General features: G+C 35.7%; 2 protein-coding genes across 2 annotated transcripts; one reads left to right on the top strand and one right to left on the bottom strand.

Moving 5' to 3' along the window:
* The first annotated feature begins 467 nt into the window (after positions 1-467).
* Positions 468-4,445, top strand: LOC109860932 (regulator of nonsense transcripts 3B). The gene is made up of 6 exons (XM_020440353.1): positions 468-826; positions 1,098-1,512; positions 1,625-1,776; positions 2,894-3,548; positions 3,763-3,983; positions 4,071-4,445. The coding sequence occupies exons 1-6, from the start codon at positions 674-676 to the stop codon at positions 4,281-4,283; spliced, it is 1,809 nt and encodes a 602-aa protein (XP_020295942.1). The 5' UTR covers positions 468-673; the 3' UTR covers positions 4,284-4,445.
* A 69-nt stretch (positions 4,446-4,514) lies between these two features.
* LOC109860926 (condensin complex subunit 1) lies at positions 4,515-10,796 on the bottom strand. The gene is made up of 18 exons (XM_020440347.1): positions 10,556-10,796; positions 10,229-10,363; positions 9,883-10,058; positions 9,648-9,784; positions 9,482-9,563; positions 9,234-9,296; positions 8,900-9,133; positions 8,443-8,775; positions 8,157-8,358; positions 7,943-8,073; positions 7,476-7,868; positions 7,142-7,386; positions 6,928-7,048; positions 6,051-6,556; positions 5,724-5,978; positions 5,358-5,630; positions 5,148-5,290; positions 4,515-5,072 (listed from the first exon to the last, which is right to left on the bottom strand). Exons 1-18 carry the CDS (start codon positions 10,668-10,670, stop codon positions 4,696-4,698), a joined length of 3,921 nt encoding a protein of 1,306 aa, XP_020295936.1. The 5' UTR covers positions 10,671-10,796; the 3' UTR covers positions 4,515-4,695.
* Positions 10,797-12,191: the final 1,395 nt, after the last annotated feature.

Genomic DNA, 12,191 nt, shown 5'->3' with positions numbered 1-12,191 from the left:
GAAGAGTGAAAGAGATTAAGGGGTGATGGTAAATTAGGTGGTATGAAACAGTAGGCCCCGATCCCACCACAGACATTGATAGACAGAGAAAGAGTTACTATTCAAAGTGTGTTGTCTCTCTCAACGTTGAAGACATCTTTTCAGCCAAACGCGCAGTCTATAGGTCTGTTCGTTTTGCCTGAACTGGTCGCTCTGGGTCGCTCTGGGTCAGAGTTTATCCTTCTTTTTCCAACGTAGAGTAAAGAGAATGGGCTCTGACCTGGAGCGACCTGGAGCGGCCAGTTCGGGTAAAACGAACAGACATTATATATGGCAAAGGTAGGGAACGCGCAGTCTATACATTCTACGTCTATGGTGTACGTAGCTTCGGGGAAAACACCCTATAGAGTGCGCCATATATGCAAAGAAGAAGAAGAAGAAGGGGAAAACACTCGAAGTTGGCCAGAAATAATTGAAGTTTCTTATCTTTTCGTAAACATTGTTTGTACAAGAGCCAAAATGGCCGCAATAATCGTGACGGTCGTGTAGGTGCCCGATAAATGCGAAATAACTTTCTTAAACAGAAGGGGACCGTTATTCGCGTGAATATATTTCGAATTGTACAAGTCGCAAGAAAACAACAAACTTCTCTCGAAGCTCAGGAAAGTTTTGCGAGCGTGTGTTGCAAGTCAGAATGACTGAGGAAACGCACTCCGAGGATGCTGTGCAAACAGACGCTTCTGTGCCAAGTGATAACTGTCCTGTACAGAACGATGCGCAACCCAATTCTACGGATCCCGTGAAAACCAAAGATAATAAAAAAGAAAAATGTCGACCTCAGACAAAGGTTTGTTGAAACTAATGTATTTCTCATAATAGAAATTTAATGATAATTTTGTTGGACTTGCACATCATTTTCTGAAATAGTGCATGTACAGGTTATGTTTTTTTTTTTTTTTTGATAAGGAAACTAATAACTAGCTGTATAAAACAATAGGTACATTTTAACATTTGAGTAATGTCTGAGATTTTTTGTCTTGTGTATGTTACTTTGAGACTATTTAATAATTTTGTTAACTTGATTCATTTGCAAAATATATATGTTATTCATTGATTAGGTGGTGATCAGAAGACTGCCTCCTACAATGACTCAGGAACAATTCATAGAACAAGTCTCTCCACTGCCAGAACACGATTATTTTCATTTTTCAAAGGCTGACATGTCACTTGGACAATTTGCTTTTTGCCGTGCATACATCAACTTTGTTGATCAAAAGGATATCTTTGTGTTTCAAGAAAAATTTGATAATTATATCTTCATAGATTCTAAAGGAGTGGAATATCCAGCAGTAGTTGAATTTGCACCTTTCCAAAGATTACCAAAGAAACGGGTTGGCAAAAAAAAAGATCTCAAATGTGGTACTATTGAAAGTGATCCGTATTATATGAGTTTCTTAGACAGTTTAAAAAATCAAGAAGTCGATTCGAGTACAATTCAGTCAAAAACTGAATATTCCTACCAACCTCCAGATAGTAAGTATATTATCTGGATTATTGTGTATTTTCCTTATCCAAATTGGGAAAAGCTGGGAAAAGCAAAGAAACATGCACATACATATATGTGAAGCTTTACTCTTGTACACAGATACAGCAAAAAAAGTTACAACAACTCCTTTACTTGAATATCTGAAACTCCGTAAACAAGAGAAACAACGTATTAAGGATGAAAAACGTGAGGAGCGACGAAAAAGAGATATAGAAAGACGAAGAACAAAAGATGACGCTGTTATCTCTAAGGTAAAATATTCAATAGTATATCAAGTGCCAACAAATACAGTTTAGAATAAACATATTGAAAAAAATCATTTATTTTAACGGTAACTGCTAGATAAGCTTGGTCAAGAGATAGTTTCATGTTGTATATATATTATTCTTTGCTGTATTTGCTGATAATAATAATTTTCATCTGCAGCACACTTATAAAGTGAAAGATGACCAATTGACTAACTTTTCCATACCTCATACCGCAAATATTGAACTTGAAGATATGTTTTTCTCATGTTTTGTTGAAAACACAAATGCATATAAATATAATGAGGAAATTCTCCTCAATAAAATTGTGAACGAACAGACAAAAACCAAATTATACAAGACTCATCAAAGATTTTATGAAAACATTAAAAAAATCAAACCAATTAGAAGTATGTTTGATGTCAGGAAACAATATTTAAATGACAATAAACAGACTAACAGCAAAGTGTATTTCTGTTTTCGCAAAGGCGATCGTGCAAGAAACAGCGTTTTGTAAAGTAAAAAAAAAAGTTTATTACGATTTTGTTCTTAACACTTACAGTGCAATAATAAAATGTGTCTTTAACACTAGTAGTCGCGAATTCCATCGCTGACTTTCATGTGCAAAACAGTTGCGGTATGATAGTTTGCCGAAAGAATACGTTATCTCAAAAAGGCATTTAAAAGAATGGAATCTTTGCGAATTGATCTGCTGCTGTGCCGTGAGATACACAGAAAAATTGATGTTGACATTTGACCAGCGTCGATTCTCGAGAATGGAGCACATGACAGATTTAATTTGATATATAAAATTTTCTTAAAACTTTTATGTAGTTCTATTACATGTACAACTTATCGTGTCAGTGTTTTCGTATCTTCTGTATTAAATTTTTGAAAAAAAAACTTGTTTTGAAAAAGAAATGTTCAATCAAAGGTTTGATTGAACAACAATTGCAATTTATATATTTTGTCTTAGTAAACTTACGCATAAAAAAGTAATTACGACAAAATAAACAATCACGCAAGATGTAACTAGAAAAAGTTTGTAGAACTATGAATGAAACAGTAAAAATGAATAAAAACGATAAAATAGCGCAAATATAATTTTGTTTTACTTTTACAGTTTTTAAGAAATCTGGACGTAGATAAAGAATCTAGAGACGATAAAGAAAATAAAGACGAGAGAGACAAATTCTTACCGAAGGATATGAAGAATAAAATCAAAAGAGATGAAAAAATGAGAGAAAAATCATTGCGAGATAGAGAAACTAAACCTATTATTAAAGGATATAGAGTTGATGATAGGAATAAAGAAAGGGATATAAAACAACGACGGTACGATGAGAAAAAAGTTTATGGAAGACGCGACGATCGAGAGATCGTGAGAGAAGAGAGAAGATTTGATCTCAAAGATGACAGAAGATATGAGACGAAGGAAGAATTTAGAGAAACTAAGGACAGAAAGGTGGAAGAACGACGAGGTAAAAGCTACGAGAAAATGAGACAAGAGAAGAAAAAGTTGGCGGATATGAAGAAACAGATTGTCGACGCTAACGGAGACGATGCGAGTTCAACGAAAGTAAAAGAGGAAGAACATGATATGATAGAAAAAGAAGAAGATAGGAATAATAAAGAATCGGTACTTAACGAAAACGATTCAAAGTTGTCTGCCAGAGACAACGATTGCAAACGTGAGATTGCTGAAGACAGAGTAGCGGACGCAACGCAAACTATCTATCCAGACGGTACGGAAGAAGAGAACGGTCCAATTAATACAGGTAAAATTAACAAAAAAGTTATTTGCGTGATTCCGATGAAACGCGCTCTTGCGCTCAGAATGCGCTCATATTTATTTTACAAAACGAGTAGCTCCTATTTGTAATTACGAATATAAGAGAATCAATCTTGAATTATGTTAGATAATAAATGAGCAAGAATATTTGTAAATGTTTCTATGACAACGACGTATTACAATAAACGCATTAAATACAGATGCAAACAACAAGGAAACATCCGAAGAAAAAGAACCGAAAGTTGTAAAGAGACGTAATTCTCTCGAAAGTAGCAGCGAAGGCGGCGCAGGCGACGGTAATTGTTTGCGACGTCACAAATCGTTAGACGGAGGAGGCCAGAGCGACCTACAAAAGAATGAAAATGAAGAGAAGGAGAAAGATAAAAAAGATCCACGACTGGAACGTAGAATACGAAATAAGGTGGGATATTTGCGCTTCGACGCGCGTCTTAATATGTGTCTGAATATATTTAACCGAGTTTCTAAGAGCTATATGTGATCCTTTCAGGATCGTCCAGCGATGGAGATTTACAGACCCGGCATGGGCAAGTTCAGCAAGCAACGGTTAGAACGCGAGAAGTCCAACAACGATGACCGAGCGTCTCTTTCACAGAGTCCAACGCCGAATTCCAACACACAAACTAATAAATCTGGGAAAAGTGGAACTACGGAAGTGCGCTCGATGACATTCAAACGCAGCTTTGCTCGCGATGCGGCGTAACGAGTTTCCTTTTCATCACTTCAACAATCCATTTAAGATGGACTCGCGGAGTCGATAATGTCCCGGTCGAGTCTTCAATCTTGCAGTAGATTTATTTAATCATCACATGTATAAATGTATAATTTCACACGTAATTGTTTAAATTACTTTGCGTATATATTATTTCGCGTTTTTTTTTTTTTTTCTAGATGATTTTATTACTGTAATATTACGACCGAATTTTAGCACATAAATAAATATACAACTCTTTGTTATAACGTGCTTGATGATCATTTTGCTTTTTGATATAACCATCACTGCTCAACATGCACAATGACAATTTTTCAAAACTTTATGTAAAAATTGTTTATTTGTGTATAAAAATTATAATTTCTTCATATTTTAAGTAATAAGACATTTAATTTACAAGTTATTATTTACGTAATCGTGTCGAACTTCTGGTTGGAGTTGCCGACAACACATCCGTATTTCTAGTTCGTTTTGAGGATGGCGATGCGATAATGCTACTGTCGAATGTCTTAGTATATCTCTTCTTTTTTGAAAGACTGTGTAGTGTTTTACGATCACCAGATGGTGGTGGCATCAAAGACGTGTCCGACACTTGAGTCACCTTTTCTTTTGAGTTTTCTTCTAAAAGTTCTTGTATCTTTTCTTCTAATTCCACGCAAACATCTTTTGCGTCCGTTTTCTTTTTTGTCTGCTCAATAATATTTTGCAATGCCATTTGTACTGGTTTGTAATGAATTTTCTCTTTCAAAAGTGGTAGACTTTCAATGAGGCGGCGTATACCTTCAATGGGAAAACAAAATTCTTTGATTTCTGATCATTTATATTATGAAAAACTGAAAGTTTTGTTCGACTCACTTTTGCCACTAAATTGCAGAAGAGAAAGACAGTAAGAAAGATCACGCCATTGTCTCTCTGTGGCGGCCAATTTGAATCTAGCGCAAATCTTGTCAATTATAGTATCAATTTGTCTCTCTTTCTGCATTAGACCGAGAATATATCTGCAAACAAATGAGAAAGTTGGTCGCATGCTTTATCGGATATATATACCGAACTATATGATTTTACCTGATTGTTTCCTGAAATTCTTTTTCGCTCAGATTTAATTCAGGATCTGCCAAGCGCGACAAGATGTCCGGTACTATATTGTATAGGGTGTTGCCTTTCTGAGCGAGTTGAGTGAAGAATTCTTTTGTATTCTGCCGTATCTCCTCATCCTCGTCGATTATGCAAAGAACCAATTCCGAAACCTGCCCCTTCACGCGTATCATCTCTCTCATTATCAGATTCGACAACGTACGCACGCATGTTCTACGTACATTTACATTTTCATCTCGGAGTCTACATAAATATTAATAATCGTTAAACGATTTTCAATATCAAAAACATATATTTTTAAAAGATAAATTTTTTTAATGCTAATGATTAACTTACCTGCCATAAATGTGCTTTGACCACGGCTCAACTTGATTAGGAAATCTAATAGCGAGATCGCTCAATCCGATTAACATATTCGATCTGATTCCAGGATATGGCGATCGTTCTAATATGGTGACCAAAAGTTGTAATGATTTTTCGCAGAATTCCGAGCTGACCGTCATCATTTTACAAAGAGCAACTGAACCCGCGGCTTGTAGATTTTCATTGTTGTACTTGTCAGGATATTGACACACATCCAACACTAACGAACTGTAATAATCACGTATCATCTTACTATTCGGTTAAATCTCTCTTATATTGTTATATTAATCGTACACATACACAAACTTCGCGAGTATTCCATTTCCGGTAACAATTTCGTTTTCGAGCGCGGCATGTATAAACTCCGCCTCGGCATCATCTACAGCACCTTCCAAAGCCTCTTCACCGTTGTCCTCGCTTGTAGAAAGCACCGAATCTCTTCTTCGAAGAATTCTTTGCGCGCTCGCCGGTGTCGGCAATATTTTGCTTCTGATATCCGGTGTAACGGACGCACGTTTCAACAAAGATTTATCCTTTCTAATATCCGGCGTCGCAGATGCACTCTTCGGCAATTGTTTCTTGTTTTTACCTTGCATCTCTCTCAACATGTTTCTACGTTTCAATTCTCTATAGACGGACATATCCAAGTGAATCATCTGTTTGATAGCGATGTGTCCAACAATGTAAAGCAATTTAGACAATTCAGTATATGAAATACTTGAGGTTTGATTTGTTTCCTTGCTTCGATCTTTCTTAATGATGTCTAGCAACAAGTCCTTCATCAACTGATCAGGTTTATTTGCCAACTGGAACATAGTAAACTTCTCTTTCTCAACATGATGTTCCAAATATATTTAATAACCCTCGGAAAACACACTGGGTCAATTTGACCCTGTTCGTCGACTTTGATCAAAATATTTTGCTCCAATTTTGCTTTTTTGTAACATATCTTTTACAATGTTAATAATGTTAACGACACTTTAAAACTATATAGGCATATTCCAAACTGTTCAAAATATATCCGAAAATTTTTTCAAGCCAATCGGATAAGTGCATTTTAAATGGTAGCATCTCAAAAAGTGAACAGGGTCAAATTGACCCAGATTGTTCTTCTTGATTGAAAAAATAGGTGTGTTCCCCGAGGGTTAATAATTAATATGTGACGAATTTCACTTACGTGATATACAGCGTTGATCGCGTCTGTCGCGAAAGAGATGAAAGTATTCACCTTCGCGTTGGTATAAGAATCTGTTAACAACGACAAGATTTCTCGAAACATATCGTGATTGTTAGGATATCTGTAAATGAGAAAAATCTCACTTTTAAATCGCAACGCGTTTACAAACCTTGTATTTAGTCTACTTTCAACATTTTTTTTTACGAGTGCTTACCTCAAAGGCGGTTTTTCGATACTGTTGTTATTCTGTTTTATCTTTAATAACATTCTGCATGTATCTCGTGCTAAAAGCAGATCTTCTCTCGCACGCAAACTTAATCCCATTTTTATCAACACGTCCAGATTATCGATGACTATGTTAGTTTCTGCCTGAGCTATCATTGTCAATATCATTAATGCGGCTCTGCTGTCTACCGGTGATGTGGCTGGATACTTCATGGAAAACTTTTCCCACAATATCTAGCACGTTCATCAGAGTTAAAATATTTTCTAATTTCTATCTCTACGCGCGCGTACACGCATATTTATATTATTTACAACTAAATTACCTGCAGCAATTCACTGTTCAATTCGTCCTTTTCATACCACGTAGCTATCAATTCAGCCAGAGCCGGACTCTGTCCAGGCTTCAATTCCTTTAGCAAGTCGATCAGACGATTCACGCGAACAACGGCTACTTGACGATCGGATCGCTTGTCGTTATTGATGTTGAGATAGATGTCTTTGTACACGATAGCCACGTTATTGCGCACAGATTGATCACGATGGAACACTTGAAATAGAGCTTCGCGCACGCAATCGGCCGCGCCGGTTACTCCAAATTGAAAAGCCGTCCCCAAAAATGTGCACGATTCGACAGCGTCGCCGGCGCACGTCGAGAATAGAAGTCTCCTCGCCATTGGTATTGCTTTCTCCAATCCTGTCGCAAATTCGAGACAATTCTACAAAAAAACACAAATGTGAGAACGTTTATGAACCTTTATGATTATTATATTAGTTTGTGTATATTGTGTACTTGTAAATAATTTATAACGCGTTTTCGAGTGTTTATCTCTTCCATTTTATTGTTTTGTTCTAATTCCAGCTCCATCTTGTTTGCATCGTTCGCCCGTTTATCTAGCTCTTCGTTTTCGTCGTTCTGCATGTCTGCATTAAAAAAAAAAAAAAATTAAATTTATAATATAACAAAAGCTAATCAATTAATGCATAAAACAATAATTAATACGAACCATTTGTGTCTGCACATTGTATTTCATCATCACTTCCAAGAATCTTTTTTATCACCGTTTTTAATTCTGGATCCAAAGCGACCAAGATCTGCAATAATTTTTGCTTGTCTGCGTGATTACTAGAACTCACAATTTGAACTAATAATTCTTGCAACTTTGCTTTTTCTTTTTCCAAACTCTCGGTGAGTTCGACACAATTTAACTGCAATGTAGAAAAGTGCATAAAATTACACACGTTGTTAAGATTATAATACGCGCGATTATATATCTCCCTTTAATCTCATACCTTGCCGGCGAATGGATTACTTTGCAACAAAGCGCGCAACAACTGTAAGGCTTGCTTGCGAACATTCGCGCTTTTATCTTCTAGTCGTAACGCGGTGGCGGCTAAAAGCTTCCCGTATCTTGCTAACGGCACAGCGCCCTCGCAACACAAGTGCTGCCAAGTTTGAAGTACCTTCGATCTCACATAAGCATTGCAATCGAGAATGTGCTCTTCTAAAATGTCTAAACATTCGTCACGACGTTCTCTTTGTTCGTCTGTGAGATTTTCGCCAGTTAATGCTTTCTGTACGACCGCACCCAAGACACCGATCACGCAGTTCCTCATTGTATAAAACTGTGCAAAAGCAAATTGCTGAAATTCTTAAAGTCATGCTGAAACACAACTCTAACTTATATACAACTTAACTCTTTTCTGTTGAATTAATATTTATTCAAGTAGAAATTTTGTGACAACATACGTCGTTTGACATGTAATCCGTAATTTCGTCTAGAATAGGAATTATAAGATTTGGCTGCAAAATTGCAATGTTTTCGAGAAACGTGGACACATTGCGGCTATCGACTTCGCCAACGTCAGTATGTCCAATCTCATTCATTACTTCTTTTATTAAACCATTGCAACCGCATTCAGTGACCATATGTACCACACCAGATGCTATGGGAACTGCTAGCATGTCACACAATTTTACTAACTACAAACATGACAAATATTGTACATATCATATATATTTAGAAAAACATGAAATAAAATTTGTAATCAAGTTTTTTTTTTAATATTTTTTAGATACATACTTGAATAATTCTAACAACACAAGTTATTCCATGATTGTACTTTTTAATTAGAGTTCCTAGAATCTGTGAAATCAAAAGACCTTAACTATTTACATAACAGAATGCGTCCGCTTTGGGCACACACATGCTTTCAGCGTCAGTTCCATCTTTGTTCTACATTTAAAGAGCAATAAAGACATACTGACACTTAAACCATGTAAACGTTCAAAGCAAACCACCAGAGTCACACATAAATATAAACAACATACCTCAAATAAGCTTTGTCTTATGTATTTCTGCTTAGCATCTTTACATTGCTCCAATATCTTGTAACACATTTGTGCTACAGTTCTACAACAGTTAAAGTTATTAGATGTAAAGTTTTAAAAGGAGAAAGAATCACTTGATATATATATATATATATATATAACTTACGAGACAAAAGAGTTTTCAACAATTGGTGGTCTAAAAAGTTTATATAATGGTATTTGTAACCATCGATACAAAAGTTCTAAAACTTTCTGTCTGGATTGTTCCCAGTCTTCCTCAATAGATGATTTGGTTTTTTTACGCTAAAAATAATCAATTATATTTTCTTGTTTTGTAATATATAATTGTATGAAACTTCTGTAATCTTTTTATATCACATGTGACTTTTTACAGTATTTACTTTTCCAATATTAATAGTTGTATTTTTTGAAACATATTCATCTATGTGACAAGTAAACCATGACAACAAATATGCTAGCATCTTAGTAATGCACAAATATGTTTGTCTATCTTCTTCTGTAATATTCTCGCCATGATGAAATACTTGTTCCAAATCATAAACAAGTGCTTCTACACCTGAAAGTTATTTGTATTTTCATATGTGTGTGTGTGTATAAAAATAAGTTAAAAAATAAAATTAAAATATTACATTTAACATGTATTGAAATTATTTTTCTGATCACATTCATTTAAACTGCAAAATATATCTTTGTAATACTAATTATCTAAGATTAAACTAAGATTACCTTTGTAAATTCTATTGAAAGCACGTAGACATACATCCAGTTCCACTTTACTACCATGAACAATAATAGAGAAAAATGTATCAAAATGATCCAGAATAAAATGCGCTCGTTTTGCTTGCAATGCTGATCTTGTAACTGTAATACACAAATATGTTAACACATCTGATTTTGTTTATTTTGGTCTTTAAATATTACTTCATTGTTTAATGAACTAATTTTCACAATGATTGAAGAAATTATTAATGCAATTGCTACTAGCACTAAAGCAACTTATTATTGTTATTACTTGCAGAAAAGATTAAACTTAAAATCTATATTTGCAATTACCATCAAGAGATTGTGTTATTGTTCGCAGAGGAACGATCTCGTCAACAAAATACTGATCGGCATGTGACGTTAAAAGCTCATCCTTCACAAGAGGAATTACAAAGTTTTTCACCATTTTAATGTTGTTTCAAATTCTAGAGGTTTCATAAAAAAGATAGTATCTGATAATCACAAAATCCAACTTGCCCAAACTGACATTATTTTCAATTTCAGTACCGACAATCTTAAGCGATAAAACGCACGCGATAAAACATAAAGGGCCGTCTACAATAAAAGTATAGACAGAGAGAAACCCATATATGTAAGGCTGCCTTTACATGCGGCGTAACTTGCGTAAGCGTAACTTGCGCCAAACTCCGTCAGCCAATCAAATCGTTTCATCTACTATATGCATATCCGCTTAGTTATTTAACGCATTTTACGCTTTTGCCGATACGCCAAATCCAATTTTTCACAAAAATCGGTAATGCATATGTATTAGTGATGTGTGTGTACGTGCGATCACCAAGTATTGTAATGTAATTTGACTCACGAAAATTAGAAAAAATGGATCAAAATCAGGTAAGGTAACAAGTTCTATAACATTCTATATAAAGTTTCTAAAAATAATATATTTGATACTTGAACATAATTCGGTACATTGCTTGCACAGTATGACAAGATAATTTTAAGGTTATGCCTAATAATTTGTAGGAAATATATAGAGTTGATGTCAGGATTGTGATTGAGGACGTTGAATCACTTCACACTTTGCGTATTTCTATTACGTGTATTTAAGACTGTTACAATTAACACTTCGATTAGCTCTCTGCTTAGTCGTCTCGCGCGCGTGTCAGCTCGGAAGCGATTAACGCTCTCGCTCCTTCGCGGCAGTCGCTCGATTTTTGATCGGGAGCAATCGGCCAAGCCGATTGCTGGCGAACGCTGTTTATCCGCCCAAAATGTCACGCAAAAGGAGCGTGACACGTGTGTGAACACGCTACCAGCTGATATCATACGAGATATGACATGATCTCGTATATTCCTTACAGCTCGACCATCCTGACGCCGACATTCGACTCGATGTCGTTACTGCAAGGAGCAACAATTATATAGTATTAATGTTACTTACAAATAAAGTAGTTTTTTAACCAGAGTATTCTGTTTTCTCTCTTTTTTTTCTTTTTTCCCACCACCAAAGATAATTTTATTACTTATAACTTACAAGTTAACTTACTATCTACGGATATAATCTAATTTTAATAATTAGAATTAAATGTATAAGTACATCGCCATTATATACATATATTTGTACGCCACTTATATATACTTTTGTTGGATGTCGAGGAGGGTCGGGTGATTAAGAAGAAGTTCTTTGCTCGAACTTATTACGATGTCCTTTATTGCTCCTGTTCTTTACAACTTTCTTTACACGGCTACGTCTCACTGCGGTAAACTCTCCGGCTTGCGGAGCCACACAGTGAGCTAGCAGTCCCAACTCAGTCTCTCTCTGCTTCATCTACGCGATCGATTTATAGTAATCGATCGCGCTGATTCAGCAGGCCCACCGGTCCTAGCAACGGCCGTGCTAGTTACCGGTGCCGGTGCCGACACATGCTGCGTTTGCACTTCACACAACGCGGCGATGTGTCGCGCC

The sequence above is a fragment of the Pseudomyrmex gracilis genome, unplaced genomic scaffold, assembly GCF_002006095.1.
Source record: "Pseudomyrmex gracilis isolate BER0280 unplaced genomic scaffold, ASM200609v1 scaffold_509, whole genome shotgun sequence".
NCBI lineage: Eukaryota > Metazoa > Arthropoda > Insecta > Hymenoptera > Formicidae > Pseudomyrmex > Pseudomyrmex gracilis.
This window is presented reverse-complemented; position numbering and strand designations above follow the sequence as displayed.

Excerpts from the sequence above, each read along its gene's own strand:
- LOC109860926 (XM_020440347.1), bottom strand. The coding sequence starts at position 10,670 with ATGGTGAAAAACTTTGTAATTCCTCTTGTGAAGGATGAGCTTTTAACG. Across the intron at positions 9,134-9,233 it reads GTGTTGTTAGAATTATTCAA|TTAGTAAAATTGTGTGACAT; the intron begins GTATGTATCTAA and ends TCATGTTTGTAG. Across the intron at positions 5,291-5,357 it reads GAATTTCAGGAAACAATCAG|ATATATTCTCGGTCTAATGC; the intron begins GTAAAATCATAT and ends ATTTGTTTGCAG.
- LOC109860932 (XM_020440353.1), top strand. The coding sequence starts at position 674 with ATGACTGAGGAAACGCACTCCGAGGATGCTGTGCAAACAGACGCTTCT. Across the intron at positions 827-1,097 it reads AATGTCGACCTCAGACAAAG|GTGGTGATCAGAAGACTGCC; the intron begins GTTTGTTGAAAC and ends TTCATTGATTAG. Across the intron at positions 1,777-2,893 it reads ATGACGCTGTTATCTCTAAG|TTTTTAAGAAATCTGGACGT; the intron begins GTAAAATATTCA and ends TTACTTTTACAG.